At 37.6% G+C, this 20,910-nt stretch overlaps 1 protein-coding gene across 3 annotated transcripts in view; it reads left to right on the top strand.

Moving 5' to 3' along the window:
* Window positions 1-20,910, top strand: part of dpr19 (defective proboscis extension response 19) — a 294,597-nt gene that overhangs the window by 115,456 nt on the left and 158,231 nt on the right. For all 3 annotated transcript variants that reach the window (XM_068292216.1, XM_068292214.1, XM_068292217.1), the window contains exon 4: window positions 7,932-8,142. In XM_068292216.1, the coding sequence (XP_068148317.1) occupies window positions 7,932-8,142 (211 nt within the window). The remainder of the gene's footprint in view (window positions 1-7,931; window positions 8,143-20,910) is intronic.

Raw genomic sequence — 20,910 nt, 5'->3', positions numbered from 1 at the left:
ATATATGTAATACGCCTATGCCCTTAGATCGGAGTGGGTAGAGGTTGTAACATTAACTTTACTTAGGGTCATTCGTAACAGGCCCGGGCCTGGTGTCATATGGGCCACTTGTTCGTACTGAGCGTTGTACGACTACGTCTACATCTATTGAATAGTGTACAGGAAAAAAGATAAAAGTCTCCTATATCTAATGTTCTAAGTACGTACAATTGGCCCATACGACACCTGGACATAGCCTGTTTCGCGCGACCCCAAGCAGAGAGCTATCCACCTCCCGCACGACCGACCGTGGGGTGCAGCTGTATATCGGACGGCATGATCGAGTGGACAAATACAAATAAAACGGACAAACAATTAAAATATGATTAACTACAGCTAATAACGAGCTAAGTGTGCTAAGATAGAGGTTTTTACAAGGGGAGGAGAAGGCTCTGATCTAATTACGGGATACAAAAGATTGTAATCAGAACATAGGACTCCAAAAGGTTCATGCAGGGAATAGTTAGAAGTACAGTGTTTTAAGGATAGAGGGATAAAATTTCTAGTAGGTCTAAGGGCGACCAAATAGGTTTAACTGGTTCAATAGCTCAGAAGAGTATATTTCACCAATTAAAAGTTTGTGAATAAAGATAGCACCGATCCCTAATCCACGATTGAAGCAGCACCTACTTTTGCACAGATTCAATTTTACTTTGGTGCGTCTCATATTAAGGTGACCATATGCAGGATCCGTACTCTAAGATAGGACGGATTAATGAAGTATACAGAATTTTGGTGGTGTACGGATCGTCGAACTCTTTTGACCACCGTTTCACAAACCCAAGAACATTCATAGCTTTACTAACTGTAGCAGAAATATGAGGATTAAAAGTTAACGTATGGTCCATAAGAACACCTAAGTCATTGATATATCTAACCGCTCTAAGGGAGTGTCGTTTAGATAAGAAGTATGGAGTGCATCTATAAAAAGACATAACTTTACATATAGAGCCGTTGAGGTTTAATAGGTTGCTTTCACACCAACTCTGAAGATCATTAAGATCGGATTGAAGTAGGCAAGAAGACGATATGTCTTTAAAACTGAGGTAAAGCTTAACATCATCCGCGAACATAAGCACACGAGAATGTGTCACTACCAATGGAAGATCATTTATAAAAAGAGTGAATAGCAATGGACCCAAATGACTACCCTGAGGTACTCCAGAAGTCACATGGATGGTCTTAGAAAATGAAGACTTAAAGAGGACCTTTTGTGTACAAAAGGCTAGGGATGCCAAGTTCGTTTAAATTATATAAAAGCAGAGTATGATTAACAGAGTCAAAGGCCTTGCTGAAGTCAGTATAAATGACGTCAGTTTGCACCGCAGCCTTGAATGCCTTGATCGAGTTTCTTAAAGCCATGTTGCGATGACGAAATAATAGAGCAACAAAAATGTTGCAATTGAGATGTTATTATTTTCTCAAATGCTTTGGGTATGACAGATAATTTAGAAATGCCCCTATGATTGGAGGCTTCGAACTTTTTCCTCTTTTTATGAAGAGGAATACTATATGCTTCTTTCCAGATAGACGGGCAGGCGGAAGAATTGACGGACAGTGTTAACAACTTAAGTATTGGCTAACATAGGGCCTCTGCACAAAACCTTAACACGCAGCCTGGTATTCCGTCAGGGCCAGGTGCATATACTGGTTTGACGGAACTGAGCACGCTAAGAACCAAACACAGGGCCTAAAATGCATTTAGACGATTGCAAGCGATGATAAATGAAAAGTTGAGTTGTTTTGAAGAAATCAGCAAACATATCGGCAATTGTGTGATTAGTGTCAGCTTTATTGTTTTCGAAAGACAAGTAAGACGGGTGCACTGATGTCTTACGTTTTACATTGACAAAGTTATGAAATTGCTTAGGATCGCGAGAAAACCTAAGTTTACAACGCTGAAGATAATCCTTATAGCATTGTGAATATAGCACCATAAAATTTGATCGAGCAACTTCATAAAGGGAAAAATCCGATGCATTACTGGATTTTTTAAATCTTTTTAGCATCTTGATGTTACGTTCTTCAAGCTACATAACTCACGTGAAAACCAAGGAGGTCTATCACACCATCCTTGGGTCACACGCGGGACAAAAACATCGAAGAACCACTCAAGAGTTTTATAGAAGACAGAAATGGCAGAGTCCATATCCGTGCAAGTATACAGATATGACCAATCATTAGCTAACAAAAGTTTTTTGAGTTTAGTAAAGTTTGTCTTGCGAAAACATCGGTTTGAAGGCATCGAGTTATTATATTGAGACATAACCCGAAAAGGAATGTCATCGGTTACATGCAGAGTTGGATGAAAGTTGTCCTCAGATATAACTAAGGAATCAGTCCTGGAAACTTCGCAGTTGGAAGAATCCAACACAACAACCAGAACTAGTGATTTGTCACGAATATTCCGAGCAAGATTTATTTGAGTTAGGTACAACTCAAGCAGACCATCTATGAAACAATGTGACGAGGAGGGCAACAGTAATATAGAATCCAATGAAAAGGTCCTGGCAATCTCAGGTAAATTAAAATCTCCCAAAACAATGAGCAAGTCTTTGTCAGAGATATATGAGGAAACAAGTTGAATAGCTTCCAAATTGTGAATGTATAGTGCCAAGTCGGACTGTGGTGGAATATACGAACATGTAATATAGGCAGAAAAAGAATTTAAAGAAAAATTATAGCACAAACAAATTCAATCTACTGATTAGAAGACTGGACAATTTCAGACGAGAACGCCGAATCAACAGCGATCAAAGCACCATTACCATTACGGATAGTCCGATCATGTCAATATGTTAAATAATTAGAGGTGAAAATTGAAGCATCGGCAATATCAGGCTTCATCCATGTTTCAGTAAAGGCAAGTATATGAAAGTCAAAAGCTAAACTATCTACATAGAGTCTAGAGAGTTTAGACTTTAGTCCCTGTACATTCTGATAGTTGTCTTCAAGGATAACTAAGGGAATAGTCCTGGAAACAACGCAGTTGGAAAAATCCGACACAAATACCAGATCTAGTGATCTGTCACGACTATTCCGGAAAGGACAACTCAAGCAGACCATCTATGAAACAATGTTACGAGGAGGGCAACAGTAATAAAGAATTCAGTGAAAGGGTCCAGGGACTTTATAATTAAAATAAAAATTAATTTATCAAAAATAAATTATAAATCAATCAAAATCTAAATGTTAAGAGAGGCGTATACAAACCAAAGCAAAAGCTAACTAAAATATGCAAATGAAAAAGAGACAACAAAAACAGAGAATATTTTTTGTATTAAAACACACAAAAACAAAAACTTGTCACAAGCGCAAAGTTACCGGCCGCGAGCGCGATCAAAAGAAAAAAAAAGAAAAAAGAGAGAACTAACACCACACAAACAAAAACAAAATGTGAACTGTAAATTGAGAGAGCGGGTGGGGGCAAAAAATAGAAACATCAAAAATAGGTAGCGCAACAACAAAATAATAAATACGTTTGTTAATGTGTTGATAATAATAAAAATGTTGTCTTCGATTCTTAGAAGCATCGAATTTTATACAGCTCGTAAAAACCTAATGGAGCTAAAAACACGTGTTATGGAGCTAGAGGAGAACTTAAGCAGACCTGAATATAATTGCCGCATGAACTTGAACGATGTCGAAACTACCGTACCTAAATTCTCTGGTGATGGTGATCTGTCCATTCACGTGTGGATTCGTGAGCTGGAGAAAGCGGCTAGAGTCTATGTGCTGACGATGCCCAATGTTGGTCATTGGGCTTCCGACTGCTAGAGGGATCTGCTAAAGCATACATGACATATGAAAGACTACATCCTGGAACGAGCTGATGGATGCCCTTGTGAAGGTATTTGGCCTACAAATGACAAACTACGAGATTGCTAACCAGATGAGGAAACGTCCGATTGGCAAAAGAGAGTCACTCTTGCAGTATTTCATCATTATGCGAAATATTGCTCAGCAGGGCAATTTTGAAGACACCGATGTGGTCAAATACATTGTTGACGGACTACAAGATCGAACCGGATTGTCCTCTCCGTTGTATTATTGTACCTCTCTGAACGAATTTCGAGAGAAGATGATGCGTTTTCAGACAGTTCAGCCACCAGCCAAAAACTACGTTCCTCAGGCTCGTCAGACTTCAGACCGTGAGCAGGCCATTACACCTGCTGCAAAGGAGAAGAGATGTTTCAATTGCCGCCAGATTAGTCACTTAATGTTTGACTGTCCTCGCCCGTAGAGACCAAAAGGAAGCTGCTATCGGTGCTTCAAAGTGGGCCATCAGAACCGGAATTGTCCAATGCGAACCCAGATCGCCGCCATCAGCGCTAGTGAAGACCCAGACACCATTGATGATAAGTCATTTATTCAATTAGTAAGTTTAAGAATATCTTGTAAAGGGGGATGCACTGATGTTAATCATATTTTTGCCCTATTAGATACCGGAAGCCCAGTAAGTTTTGCCAGCAGTGCGTTGATGCCGCATTTGAATTGCGATAAATTAGTTAAAAGTTCTTTTCATGGGATGAGCGGTGGCTCTATTCTGACTTTTTGAACAGTCAAATGTTTAGTTTTGTTTTGCAAAAGATATTATGAAATTCAATTTTTAGTTATTCCCGATAATATTATGCCGACGCAGTTACTTCTTGGTAAAGACGCCTTAAATAAAATTGGTCTTAAGTTCTCATTGATTGAAAATGTAAGAAAGTATGAAAAGAATTCCGCATCATTAAACAGTATCATTGCTTTTGTTTACAAATCCTTCTGTGCATCCCTGTTTACTAAATATCCTAAGCATAATACCATTAGAAATAACACCACTGATCTAAATAATAATTGTATTAACCCTAATGTAAACACGAATGCATCCCCGTTTCGAGAATGGCTAAAAGAGTTGCAAACCGTTTGTGCAACGCTGTCAGATACCGAAAATACTACTGTTGGCAGTCAATTTGGATTAGACGCGATGCGTGAGTGCCGAGACATTGTGCATGAGCATTACATTGACCGATTTTCAATTAATTACGGGTTGCCTAAATATATGATGCGAATATGTCTGACAGATACAACACCATTTCATAGTAGTCCCTGAAGGTTATCATATTATGAAAGAGGAATCGTTTCTAAAACAGTTAGTGAGTTGTTAGCCAATAATGTAATCCGACCAAGCAACTCAAATGTAATATGCGAATGTGCGTTGATTATCGATGTTTAAATAAGAAGACTGTGAGGGATAATTTTCCGTTGCCTTTGATAGAAGATTGACTAGAATACCTAGAGGGCAAGACCGTTTTCTCCGTCATAGATTTGAAAAGTGGTTTTTACCATGTAGGCAAGGAAGAGGATTCAATTAAATACACCGCATTCGTTACACCCGATGGGCAGTTCGAATATCTGAGAATGCCTTTTGGTCTAAAGAACGGACCAGCTGTATTTCAGAGATTTATATCGAACATACTTAGTGATATGATTAGAGATCGAGAACTTGTTGACCACTTAGGTCCTTTACCGAGTGTTACATCAAAAAGAAAGCACCTTTTGTTAGTGATTGACGCATTCACAAAGTTTGTAAAATTGTATCCCGTAAATTCCACTAGTACCAAAGAAGTTACCGCCGCGTTAGAAAAATATTTTGATTATTATAGCCGACCAAGAAGAGTTATATCCGTCAGAGGTACGTGTTTTACGTCGTTTGAGTTTGCTGAATTTGTAGAAAACCGAAATATGACCCCACATTAAAGTAGCGACTGCTGCCCCCCAAGCCAATGGGCAGGTCGAGCGTGTGAACCGTGTGTTGACCCCAATGTTGGGAAAGCTGTTAGAACCTTTAGCCCAAGCCGATTGGTATAAATTAGTTAATCGTGTGGAGTTCGCTATTAATAACTCAGTGCAGTGTAGTACCGGTAAAACTCCGTTAATGTTGTTGTTTGGTTGCGATCAGCGAGGCCCCTTAGTAGACGAATTAACCGAGTATCTTGACGAGAAATTTAGTTCAGAAAACCGCTGTAACCTTGAGGCCACTAGGCAAGAGGCAAGTGCGAAAATTCAATTATCGCAGGAGCGCAATGAAAAGCAGTACGCCTTAAGGCATAAGGCACCATTATCCTATAGAGTCAATGATTTTGTTGCCATTCGCAATGTTGATGTCACTCCCGGGTCGTGCAAAAAGTTCGCTCCCAAGTACCGTGGTCCTTATAAGATAAATCGAGTTATTCCAAATGACCGTTACGAAGTCACTGATATTGACGATTGCCAACTTACTCAATTGACCTACAATGGTATCTTAGAATCAGCCCGACTCAAGCCGTGGATGCATGCGTGTGATAAAACTGTGAGTTTCTGTTTGTAATATGTATTTGATAAGCAGTATTAGTATATGTATATTGTATGTTGTATGTTATATTGTATGATCGAGGTCGATCAAATGTTAGGATTGACCGAATGTAAACATTAAGAATATTTAAAATAAGCCCGCTCTTCGTCTCAGTGAATTTCCCCGATAACCGAATTTGGTCACACTAAAAGGGTATAATACACTAAGGAGGGGGTACGGGCACACTCTCTCAAAAATATAGGCAATAAGATCACGTGTGCAATATAAAAAAACAGATAACAAAATCCGAAAATAATAAGACAATCCTAAGGGATTAATTAATGAAATTATAGAGAGTTTACAATGTAAATTTAAGTTTAAACTGCGCGATGAATATGGCGATAATAAAAATTGGTTGAGATAATTTAATATAATATATTGTCTAGACGCTGACAATGCGAAGTATGTACGTACAAGTGTCCCATACGACAACATTCTTGGAACATTCTTTAGCAGAAATATAAGGATTAAATTTAATTTATGGTTCATAAGAACACCTAAGTCATTGATAATATGTAACCACTCTAAGAGAGTGTCTTTAAGATAATAAGTTGCAAAGTATGAAAAGACATAACTTTAAATTTAGAGCCGTTGAGGTTGGTTTCACACCAACTCTGAAGATCATTAAGATCGGATTGAAGCAGGCAAGAAGACGATATGTCTTTAAAACTGAGGTAAAGCTTGAATCATCCGTGTACATAAGCACACGAGAATGTGGCACTACCAATGGAAGATCATTTATAAAAAAATAGAATATTAATCTAATGTTATAAATTAAGTACACAAAAGAACGCAAAAAAGGATTTGAGCGAGAGCGCAAAAAACCCGACTAACTCCGATGAGTGACAATAAGCTAGAGTTAATAAAGCTTTCAGTAATACTAGTAAAAAAATTTAAATGTGGGATTGAGAATGTGAAGTGGATGTGGGAGGTGAAGCAGTAGTAAAACAAGTCGAAGGAAAAATTTATTTCTGTCCTCGTATGTTTTTTTTTTCACCAATCCTTCCTTTGTCACTGGCTCGTCTCTTCATCTCTTTTTTCAACTATCACAGTGAAATGTGTATTTAATGTTTTATCTGTTTCTATGTCTATAAAAATGTAAAACTTAAACCGTTCTTGCCGTCCGTTTGCGGTAGGCTCAAAGCTAGATTGAAGGGTCACCTAGACAAATTAAAGCAAGGTAATTGCTTTTGAAGGCGAAAGGATTTCCGTTGGTTTTTATTTAAAAAAAAATTTATTTGGGCAGGATTTAAAATAAAAATTTGGTCATTATATTTTTGAATACTTGTCATTCTAATTCTAAAAGTTTGAAAACGATCAACAAGTTTTCCGCTAGAGTGCTCACCGATTTGAAAAATGCCATTTGTCAGAAAATAGACTTCAACTTGTTTACACTTTTACAGCTTCAGTGAAGGCAAATCAGTCAGTTTTATTCCAATTTACTTCAAATATTGACACATAATTCTTAAAATGTTACATCTGCCTGCTCATCAATTGGACTTTTGCTTCATTGCAGGTTTCTTGGATACGCAGGAGAGATTTTCAGTTACTGACTTTGGGTTTATCAACACACAGTAGTGATAAGCGCTTTTTAGTCGAACATACGAGGCATATGGGCCATTGGTCATTAAGGATTAAGGCCGTAAGAGAGGAAGACCGTGGATTTTATGAATGTCAATTGTCAATTTATCCAACTCAGTCTATTTTTATAGAACTAAAAATTGTTGGTAAGTATCTATCGAAAACCTGAAATTTCTAAAATTTCAGTATTCTCGAAACAAACACCATAATTTATACATTTTTCCCAATTATCTTGTAAAATAGTGAAATTTAAATAATAGGTGTTGTTAAGCGGACGTTGACGATACTAGGCGCAGTACGTTCAAGTGGCCCCTACGACACCAGGACAAAGACTGTTACGCGCGAGCCCAAGCAGATAACTGCCCACAACCCATCCGACCGACCGAGGGGTGGAGCCGTATAACGCGCGGCACGAATCGCGTGGACAAATACACAATAGAAAAAACAGACAAACAAATAATACTATAGCTATCTATTAACTAAATGGGATGGGATGGATGTTTTAAGCATGTTAATAGAAAACTCTGAGCCGATTACAGGGAATAGAAGGTTGTAATCAGAGCAGAGGACCCTAAAAGGTTCATGCATAGCATAGTTAGAAGAACAACGACTAAGAGATAAAGGTATCAAAGGATGTTTACTCCGCCTACATGGTACCGACAGATTTACCTGAGCTAATAACTCAGGCGAGTCGATATCACCAATTAAGAGCTTGTGCATAAAAATAACACCAAGCATAATTCTACGGTTAGTTAGGGAAGGAAGGTTAATCAAGAGAAGTCTACTAGAATACGAAGGCAACTTGACATTGCGATCCCAGCTTAAGCCACGAAGAGCAAATAGCAAGAACTGCTTTTGAACGGATTCAAGTCTAATCTGGTGCGACTCATATTGAGGTGACCAAATGCAAGAACCATTCTCTAAGATAGGACAAGCGAAGTAAAAAGAACTTTAGTTGTATAGAGGTCGTCAAGTTCTTTTGACCATCTTTTAATGAAACCCGGAACACTCATGGCCTTTGGGACCGTAGTGGAAATATGGGTGTTAAAATTTAACTTATGGTCCATAAGTACGCCCAAATCATTCATATTATTTAGACGTTCTAAAGGACTATTGTTTAGAAAATAAGTGACCAGTTGAGGAGAGTTACGAAAAAAAGTCATTACCTTACATTTGGTAGTGATAAGATTTAATAGATTAAACTGTCACCAGAATTGAAAGTTTTTAAGATCAGCTTGTAGCCGAATAAATGAATCTGTATCTTTATGAGTAAGACAAAGCTTGACATTGTCAGCATACGTAAGCACATCCGAATAAACAATGACTGATGGAAGATCGTTAATGAATAATGTGAAAAGCAGAGGGCCAAGATGACTACTTTGAGGTACACCAGAAGTCTCAGGAATGGAATTGGAAAAAAGAAGAATTAAAAAGTACCTTCTGTTTTTTTATTTGTTAAATATTCTCGAACCCAAGAAAGGAAAAGAGGTGGAAACCCAATGTCGTTCAGTTTAGAAAGTAATAGAGTATGATTAACAGAATGTCACTGTATATGACATCAGTTTGTTTAGCATTTTTGAACCCCTTGATAAATATAGAGGTAAAGTCTAAAAGGTTAATGGTTGTAATCCTACGTTTCACAAACCCATGTTGGGATGGCGAAATAATAGAGCTGCAAAAATGTTGCAATTGAGAAGTTAAAACTTTCTCAAAAGCTTTCGGAATAGCGGACAATTTTGAGATACCCCTATAGTTAGAGGCTTCGGACTTGTTGCCATTTTTATGCAAAGGAATGATATACGACTCTTTCCCAATAGAAACAATTTTAAAATGGGTTTACATAATGCGTTTGCACACAACCTGAGTACACATCCAGGTAGACCATCTGGGCCCGGAGAATAATTAGGTTTAACTAGCTTAAGTTCGCTAAGAAGAGAACTTTCATCAATCACTGGATTGAAAATGCAATTAGCTTTTTCTAAATGATAAGGATACGGACTTGCTCGATATTCCGTTGAGGAATAGCTTGTTTTGAAAAAACTCGCAAACATATCGGCAATTGCCTGATCAGTGCTCGCTTTTTTATTTTGAAAAGACAAAAAAGATGGGTGCACAGAGGTCTTACGTTTAGAATTAACAAAGTTATAAAATTGTTTAGGGTCAGAAGAAAACTGAAGCTTACACCGCTGAAGATAATTCTTATAGCATTGTGTATTAAGCATCATGAATTTTGAACGAGCGACTGTATACAGAGCATAATCTGATGAACGACGTTTTTTTTGAAACTTCTTATAATATCGTGTCTTCACATTTTTCAAATTGGAAGCCGGATTGGATAAGGTTTGTTAAGCCGCTCCAGCCTACCAAGAGGCACACAAATATCAAAGAGTGAATTCGGAGTATCAAAGAAAAAACGAACAGCTGAGTTCATATCTCTACAATTGTACAGATAAGACCAATCGGTAGTAGTAATGTTTTCACTAAGGCTGGCAAAGTCAGTCTTACGAAAGCACATAGTTAGAGGTAATTCATTTGAACCAAGTAATGATAAAAGCAAGGGCAGATCAATTTTTAAATTTAATGTAGGATGAAATTTGTCTTCGGGAAGAACAAATGGTTCGATCCTAGAAACATCACAATAAGAAGAATCCAATACAAAAATAAGATCTGACGATTTTGAATTAGAATTTAAGACAGGATTGACTTGGGATAAAGATAAGCCTAGAAGGCCATCAATAAAGTAATGTGACATAGAGGGCAGCAACACGGTAGAATTGCGTCTAAATGATTACCACCATATCTGACAATGGTGGAATATAGGAACAAGTAATAAAAGCATTAAAAGATTTAAAATTTACTTTAACACCGACAAACTCAATCTCCTGGGTACTAGAAAATTGAATCATTTCAGATGATAAAGCAGCATCAACAGCTATCAGAACGCCATCGCCTATGCGAGAGATCCAGTCATGTCTGAATATAGAAAAGTTTGTTGAAAAAACCGATGCATCAGCAATATCAGGTTTAGCCACGTCTCTGTAAAAGCTAGAATGTTATGCTCAAAAGAAAGACTATATACATAGAGATTAGGAAGTTTAGATTTCAGTCCACTAACGTTCTGGTAACCCAGGTTAAGGGACGAAGTGTAAGTGTTCTACTTGAAATTTCACGTTTTTTAACTACATTCACCATTGGGTGAAATTAATTATTATTTTAATCTGAACCTAGTTGTTTAAATATCTGTCTATATTCAGAATCCGAAAAAATTTTAACATAATTATTATTATTTGTCTAGATTACGACCTTCTTGAAGTTAATCAAAAAACTTTGTTTGAGCGGGGCTTCAGGTCAATCTTACTGATTTATTTGTAAGATTTTAAATCATAGGCAGCACAAAAAGTGAGCAGGTTGTCTGTATAGCTATTTCAAGAACTACCAAGTTCTATCATCAGCAGACTTCGCTAAAGAATCCACAATTGTAATGGCCATACCATATCTTCAACGCTAAAAGTAGTTGAGAATTCAAACCTTAACAGTTACGCTCCCTGCTTTAAAAATATTCAACTTAATCCAAAAAACCAGAAGGCCGTGGCCAACTTCGACTATGCCAAAGTTTGTATACCCTTGCAAGTTTATTTTGTTAATCTTTCCTTACGTATAGTTGTCAAGCTGGATGTTTTATGTTAAAAGTTTAATGGACGGTTTACAATCTTAGCATGCCAAATGACTAAGTTGCATGATATAGTCACCCGATCTTGATTAAATTTGACACAATCGTTTAAAGGCGTAATAAACTCACCAATATTAAATCTCACGACAATAGCTCAGAAAATAACGAAGTTATTGAGAAAAGTCACTGTTCGCGACCTATGATGAATTAATGAATTCAATTATAAACTTCGGCATAGCCAATGTTAACTTCTTTCATTTTTTATTAATAAACTTGGGGCCTATCTATAGGCCAAGGTTATGCTTACATTGCAATCTTAGCTTATGCAGTGGGGCCGTGTACAGGGAAACATAACTGGCCGTCTTGCAATAAATATGGTAATGGCCTACACTGCGCGTGTGTGTACTTATGGATGTATTGAATATTCAGACTTCTGCTCTCTGATGTGATGGTTGTGTTTTTCATAGCTACTGATTTTTTATCAATATTTATTATTTCTTTCAATTATTAATTGTTTTAATTTCGTATAAGCTTTCGCCAATGTGTTTTGCCTGACACCCTTGTGTTTTAATTGCATAACTTACCAAGCCAATTAGTTTTTTTCGAGTGTAGTGTTTAGTGCACTTAATTTTTTCGGCTTTTGCATCTGCAGGTGCTCACCTTATAGCCCCAATCATTCCATCAGTGCTAGTTTTTTCTCTCTTCTCTTCTTTGTGCTTGTGCTCAGTATCTCTCTCGGGTAATCAGTTTTGTAACGCCGCCACTCATAGCTTGGCTTATGACTGCACTGCACCCTTTGTTGTGCTCTGCGCTCTATCTGTCTGTTTGTTTTAATTGTAATTCATGATTTTGTATCGATAATTATTTAAGTGATGTGTATTTAAATTTGTTTTTTGTACCCTTGCAGAGGGTATTATAAAATTGGTCAGATGTTTATAACGCACAGAAGGAGACGTTTCCGACCCCATAAAGTATACATATTTTTGATCAGCATGAGAAGCTGAGCCGATATAGCCATGTCCGTCTGTCCGTCCGTCCGTCTGTGCAAATCAACTTCACGCCCATCTTAAGAGCTATCAAGATGAAACTTGGTATTTGAGCTACTTACATCCCGGAGCAGATAAAGTATGAAAATGATCAGGATCGGATCACTACATCATTTAGCTCTTGAAGAAACATTTTCATGAAAATTGGAGTATCCCCATGAAATTTACTACGATGATACATAGTATTGGATATAAAAACTCAGAATGGAAAAAGAAGAACAATGGTTTTGTTTGTGTATTGATGAATTGAGTTGCAGAAAACAAATTTTGAACATGTAAAATTATTATTGCCAAGAACTGCAAGGGTATATAAACTTCGGCATAGCCGAATTTAACTTTTTTCCTTTTTTGTTTTTAATTTTGTGTTTTGTATTTAAGGAGGGAATCGATTCACAAGTGATCTTAACAAAGCTTTTGACTTAACAAAATGTAAAACTATAAACAGTTACTACTAACATTGATTTTTAATTAAAATTTGTATACATAATATAATCCAATTTACTTAAAATGAGCTGGCCTTAACGGCCTTGACTATGTCATGTTTTACGGTTTGTCGGTGTCTAAGTCTGAGCTTAACTCAATGCGCTGGACTTGCCCATCTTGTGCCAGCAATCACTCGTTGATTCCAATGCTCCTCCGCCTCCAGTCCGCCTCCTCATAGCAAACATTTATTTATCTCTAGGCCTCCCCAGATACTTCTGGGACGTCTGTTGCCCTGTTTAGGTTTTAATTCTGCTTCAAAAAAACTAATAACGTCTAGTCTTTGCATTCATTATCAAAATATAATAGGAAATCTTACCAAGCTCTCAAAACTGTTCTGTGATAGCCAAACCTTTTCGGCTGACATATTAGCTTTTTCTGAAACTTGGCTTTATTCCTCCGTTTTGGATAACGAAATTCTTTCTAATAACTTTATTTCTTATAGACTTGATCGTGTTGATCTTCGTGGCGGTGAAGCTCCAGCTTATATATTTCTTGTTCATATATTCCTCCAGCTTCTGATATCATGAAACAAAACACAGCCCCTTGTGAACCCTGAAGATCCTTATCACCCTACCATTGAAGTTAATATTTCTTACAATTCCGTTACTAATTCAGTTAATAACATCTCAGTTTCTCGGCGTAGATGTTTTCGTAAACAAATTTTAATCTTCTTAAAAACCCTTATTTAGCATCTCCAGTGCGCCGGTCTGGTTCACACGCAGGGTGTCTAGTCTCCGTAACATTAAATCGAGATATTTTAAAAGGTTTAAAAAAACTGGTTCGCGACTTGACTTGGCAAATTATTGTGTAGCGAAATCTCAATTTCGTCTCTTAAATACTCAATGCTACAATAATTATTTCATGCGCTGTAAAGTTGAATTCTATAAGAACCCCAAAAGATTTTACAATTTTGTTAATTCTCAACGACGCTCTAATTTACTACCTTCCACCTTCAGACTTAATGACCAGACTGCTAATAATGATTCAAATATTGCAGATCTGTTTGCTTAATTCTTTCAGTCGACTTATTTTTCTACTACATCCTATCCTTTCTCATTCCCACATTTAAATTGTATGTTTTTTTTTTGGTATTACTAAAGACTGTATTATCTCAAGCTTGTCACATATGAAGTCTTCCTTCGTACCTGGGCATGATAATATACCTAGTTGCATCCTTAAAATGTGTTCGATTTCCCTATCTAAGCCTTTATTTAGTTATTCCCTATAACGAGTGAGACTTCTAGTTTTCCTGATGTTTGGAGTATTTTATTATTCCGCTTTTTAAAAAGGGCAACAAATCGGATATTTCTAACTACCGTGGCATTGCCAAACTTTCCGCAATACCTAAGCAGTTTGAAAAAATTATAACGTCTTCCTTTCAACACCTATCCAGAATTACTATTTCTCCTTGTCAGCACGGCTTCTTGAAAGGTCGTTCGTCGCTTACCAACCTGTTAAAATTAACTACCCTTGTACACCACGGCTTCCGTAAAAAGTGTGAAACTAATGATATTTATACCGACTTTAGTAAGGATCATTCTTTGCTATGCCTTATTGGCTCAAAATGCTCTTTTATGACACTCAGTCATTTGTCTCCGTTCCCAGCTATACACTCTATTAAGTATGATATGTTATTTTTGACACAAAACTTTTATTTAATACAGCATGCAGTCTTCTTGGCTTCATAAAACGTTGGGCCAAAGAATTTGATGACTCCTACGTAACAAAGGTTTTATACACTTCGCTAGTTCGCTCTAATCTAGAATATCGCTCCTTAATACGATGTTCACCCACGGTCGGTCGGGTGGGAGGTTGACAGCTCTCCGCTTGGGCTCGCTCGAAACAGGCCATGCCCTGGTGTCGAATGGGCCCCTTGTTCGAGCTTCGCAATGTAGGAGTCAACGTCCTGACCAGCGTAGTGTTGAATCGGTGCAGAAGCAATTCCTTGAGAACGCATTACGCGGTCTTAATTGGGACCCGAGTCTTCGCCTACCTTCTTATTCTGATAGATTAATTTTCTTTCACTTTACAACCGTTGGCTCGTTTTTGGCGTTCTCTTTCTGCATAAACTAATCAACGGTGAAGTCATTTCTAATAATCTACTAGATAAGCTATATTTTTGTGTTCCCTCACGTCGGACCAGAAACTTTTTTTTCCTACTCACCTTAGTATATGTCTGACTAGCCACTCTCTTCACTAACCTTTTCATGTTCTTTGCCAATCTTTTAACAACCTTTCTCACCTTATCTCTCCTCATATTTTAGTCTCTTCTCATCGCGCTATACTTTCTAATAATTATAACGAAACTGCTGATTATATTTTGGACTTTGCAGTGCTTGCAACTTATCCATGACCACACTGGCTTTGAATCGAGGCACTAATAAAACACCTTACTTAAGCTTACTTTCTTCAATTAATTGGTATCTATTGTTATAAATAAATAAATAAATACCAAGTATACCTATACTGGGTATTGGAAAGTGATCATCGACTAAATAAAATTGATGCCTTACAAGAACTTAATTTAATTGTAATTCTACATTAACGTGTCCTAGTGTGTCCTGAAGCTGTGAGGTTTTAAAAATTGATACGTCTGTTCCTGTGTTTACGAGTAGTGTACTTGTGAGGTGGCTTTAACTGAATTTACATGATATGAAACAGCTAAGATCGCGAGTTACCATTGTTGTCATGGCGGCGACTACCGCGGTCATTATGCTGGGCATAAAAAATGTTATTATTTTAAAAATTATCTGTGGAGCCTGATTCTATCGAAAGAATGGTCTATGGCTTCATTAGCTGAATCAAAGTTTTCTGACTCCACTTATGTCTGGACTCTTTGACTCTCAGTATGACTTATCAATGCATTTTCTGCAACTTTGCTTGTGGATTTTATGGCTTGGTCATTTGGAAGACCACCTAAAATATATGCGCCATTAGGAGCGTCGCACAGTTAGGCCTCTGCACGGATAGCGTTGCAAAAGTCAATTTTTTCATGAACGCGTTTGGCAAAAAAGCAATCGATAGGGAATACTTCAGAGATTATGAATCCAAAATTGAAATTTTTGAAATCGGTTGAGATGTAGGCGTGCTAGAGGCGCCCAAAGTTGAGACATTTTTAGTAAATGGGAATAAATGTTAATTTTTACAAAAAGTCTCAACATTAAAATTGAATATCATGCGATTTCAACCATCGATCTTGGATTTTTTAATTTTTATTTCAAAAGTATATAAGTACATATTTAATCAATTTTTTAAATTCTTATCGTTATTGAACAAGAAGCGTTTAAAAAATACACTAAATGTTGGAGTTTTTTAACTTTGGTGGATACCTAACAGGGCAAAACCGGACTACATACACTAGGTAGTAAGTGAAATATTTATCTATCACATGTATATAGTCCCAATCTGCGGGAACGTGCGACAACGTTGCATAAGCCATAAAACTAAGGCAACCTCGCATAAAAAATGCGCAGCAGGTATAAAGAAGAAGAAGAGCGCAGGCGTAGTTGCTTGTAGCTTCTTTGTATTTCAATGATAACTTTTGAAAATACCATATGTTTCTGTTTGCAGCCCTGTTTTATTTGTTACCCCTGGTTTTATCGATTGTACTAAGCTTGTATGTTATCGATATAAGATACTCTGTAACTCTGAAGATTCTCTTTCTTCTTTTACGCCTTCGAAAGTGTATAGACACTAAATAAAGATAAACTTTTAATTAAACACAATCCACTCGATCCTCAGCAGGTTATGAGCCCAGATACACGCGAGTGTGGGCGGGAAGATTCTTTTTAAAAGTTAATGTAGATATTTCGCAGTTGGCGAAAATTAATTGTGTGGAAAGATACACGGTACAAAATGCGTGGTAAAAATGAGTTCGTTTTACCAAATAGAAAAATTGGAGGAGGGGAATTATGATTCCTGGTCCGTTGAAATGCGCAGCGTGTTGATCCATGCGGAATTATGGAACACCATAGGCTTGACGGGGCCTACGGAAGCAAATGCGGTTGCTGCGTGGGATGCACGGAATCAGAAAGCGTTGGCGACGATAACGCTGAGTTTAAGACCGTCTCAGTTGGTTTGTGCTACAGCAAAGGAAGCATAGGATAAGTTCAAGGAAACGTATGAGCCAAGCGGACCCGTTCGGAGCGTCGCTATGTAAAAAGTTGCTTGAATTGCAGTTGAGAGAGGACAAGATCACCGACTATCTCAATATGTTCTTATCTACATTGGACAAACTTGCAGAAGTGAATATTAAGCTAGAAGACGAAATAGCGGTGATCATATTACTTTCAAGTTTGCCAAGTTGCCGAAATATGAAAACTTCGTTTTTTCGATGGAGACACGTGATAGTCTGCCTTCTTTGGACAGTCTCAAAATTAAGTTGCTGGAAGATGGAGATCGCAGAAGTAACGAGAGTAAAGAGAGTAACAACCCCAGGAGAGTAACGGGCGTGCCATGCAAGTGTGCGAAAATATCCAATTCGTAAAAAGAAGTCCTTGGTGGATATAGAGTGCTAAAATATGTTGTATTGGCCGACAACCACTTCATAAAGGCAGTTGGCAGAGGTGACATGCTTGTACAGACCGGATTTTGTAAGCTGAAACTTTGCACTTACCAGGGTTGGAGACGAATTTTATGTCGGTTAATCGAGCAGTCGACAAACGATGCACTGTGATTTTAGACAAAGATTCTGTGACGGTTCGCTAAGATGCCGAGAGAAAAGGAAAGCTCTTTGTGTTTAAAGAGACAGGCAATCGATGCTTTGGAGCGAGACAGATAAGTGCACAAGATTGAACATTCAAATTATTCAAGTCTAATGAATATTGTTAAATGCAGGATGGTGAGTGGCGTTGAAATTATGGATTTCTCTGAGAAGATGCCATGTCTGACGCAAGATTCATACTCAACATCATAACATACAGCTCGGCATCTTTTGGAATTGGTTGGTTACCGATGTATGTGGGCCTTTTCAGAATTGTTCTCTTGGCGACTCTTCATATTTTTTGACATTCATAAACGACATGTCGAGGCGAATGTTTACTTATTGTCTAAAATCAAACTACGAAGTATTTGTGAAATTCGTCGAATTCTAGGGGATGGCTGAACAAAAAAATGGTCAAAAAATTGAAGTCAATAGAAATTGACAACGGCCGAGAATTCATCAAAGGATCATAGAATTGTTCGTCAGTTGACGGTTCCATATATCCCTCGACAGAATGCAGTGGCTGAACGAGCAAACCGGACGCTTGTCGAGATGTTTACTTTTACACGCGGATATGGAAGAGTTTTTCTGGGCAGAGACAATAATGACAGCGTGTTACATTCGAAACAGATCACCAACAGCAGCTTAAGTTGGTATGACGCATTGTGAGGCATGGACTGGAAGGATACCCAATGTGCAGTGTATGCGCATTTTTGGATCAAAAGCAGTTGCACTAGATGATCGGCTCGTAGGATATTCACTGGTGTCAAAAGCATACAGGTTATATGAAAAAGAAAATCGAGAAGCCGCAGGTGTTGACGCTTAATAAAACGATATATGGATTAAAACAAGCAGGAAGGGAGTGGAATGCCAAGTTGAATGCAGCGCTATTTATCTTGGATTTACTTCTTGCAAGAACGAGCCGTGCCTCTATCAGCAGCATATAAGAGGTAGACTTTGTATAGTAATAATATGATTAACTTATAGCTTGCCAAGAAATGGACGACATGGTCGCAATAAAAGAAAATATTGCTGTTGGTATTTAGATCATATAAAATAATATAACATAAAGACTATTATAATATAGAACAAATGAAAATGTATTTCAAAATGAAAATGTATATCGATGGCTCATCAGTCATAAGTAGACCTGATATGGTCAGCAGTTAACAATAAAGACCTAGTTAATTAAGCTCCTTCCGTTAGCTATTATCAATTAAGACGTATTTTGCTGACCTAACACTATGTCGAACTATGCACTGGTGAGCTCGCTATTTTATACTATAAAAGAAATGCATTATTCTTAGTAAGATCAGATACCAATTGTAGCTACATCGGTTGTGCATCGCTGTGTCTTTGGCCCCCATCTCTATCTTTGTTATCTCACTCCGAAGTCCACCCAATTTATGTGTTGGTTGCAACAACTTTGAGTCACTGGTTTATGTGCTAGTGCCTATTTATATATAAACAAATAAATATTACTAACGTCTTTCATTGAACATTTTGGTGACCCCGACATTGGCGGCTCCAATTTGAAAGAGTAACAGAGTTGGTGAATATTTGGTCATATTGTCACTCATCGAAGTCGGTCGTGTTTTTTTTTGCGCTCTCGCTTAATTTTTTTTTTTCCATTCTTTCGTGAAGCTAATTTATAATATTCAATTTAAATTCATTGCCTTACTAATTCTTAATAAATCGCTATACTCATCGCGAAGTTTGCGTTAAATTTACAAACATTTATATAAATTTATAATCAAAACTTTAACAAACGAAAATATAATTTTGTTGTTGCGCTGCTTAGTTTTTTGATTCCGTTCTATCTTTTGCTCCCACCCGCGCTCTCAATTTACAGTTCATAGTTTGTTTTTGTTTGTATAGTGTTGGTGCTCTCTATTCTTTTGTTTTCTCTTTTGATCGCGCTCGCGGCCGTTAACTTCGCGCTTGTGACAAGTTTTTGTTGTTGTGTGTTTTAATACAGATAAGTACAAATATTCTCTCTTTTTGTTTTCTCTTTCTAATTTGCATATTGCAGTTAGCTTTTGCCTTGGTTTGTATACGTCTCTCTTTACATACATACATATACAGTTTTCTTTTTATTTACATATTGATTTATAATTTGTTTTTGTATAAGCCAATTATTTAATAATGTCTGTCTGTTGCAAATATAATTGCAATAATTCCAGCAAGACCAGTGAAAACTTTTTCTTTACTGTTGGCTGTATGACAATTTTATGCTTTTTATTGTGCCCGAGATGCAAAGATTGGAGCTTAAAGTCAGAAGTTCTAAACTTTTGATTGAATTTCCGACGAGTAAGAAGGCCAGGTTTCAGGGGGCGTCCCTCAGTCCGTCGGCACACAGATCTCTACCAGTTCCGGCTTCCGACAATTACTCTATGTCACCAAATGTACAGCAGCTGATATAGTTTAGGAGTCCGCCTTTGGCAGGTATGAAGTCTCTTCTCATTTCCCCTGGAGACAGTATCCCACCTACTAACACGATATCGGTTGTAGTTTCCGAACCGTCCGGGCAAACATCCGTTTCCAGGAATATTGCCGATAAAGTAGTTACAAGAGGAGCTAGTAAAGTGCTGGCTGCTTCAGCTGCTGCTGCGTCTGCTGTAGCCGCTACAGCTGTGCCTAGTATTCCTAGTTCCCTTGTTGTAGTTCCACCCAAAAAGCAAATTTTTATTTCGAGGCTTGATCCCAATACTACTTCTGAAGAAGTCATAGCCTACATCCAGGGCAAAGTTCAAGCACCAAACATTGCTGTGGAAAAGTTCCGTTTTTCATATACTCGGGACATTTCGTCTTTTAAAATAGGTGTCGATTAGTTTGCTACCTGCCTCTGTGAACAACGTTCGTTCCGGTTCGTCTGCACATGTTGGCGAGTCAAAAAACTAATTTCGTCCCTAACTCTGGCCTATGAGAATGTACGGGGACTAAAGTCAAAACTCTCTAGACGCTATGTAGATAGTTTGGCTTTTGACTTTCATATTCTTGTCTTTACTGAGAC

This window comes from Drosophila tropicalis, unplaced genomic scaffold (genome assembly GCF_018151085.1).
Source record: "Drosophila tropicalis isolate 14030-0801.00 unplaced genomic scaffold, ASM1815108v1 contig_615, whole genome shotgun sequence".
Taxonomy (NCBI): domain Eukaryota; kingdom Metazoa; phylum Arthropoda; class Insecta; order Diptera; family Drosophilidae; genus Drosophila; species Drosophila tropicalis.
This window is presented reverse-complemented; position numbering and strand designations above follow the sequence as displayed.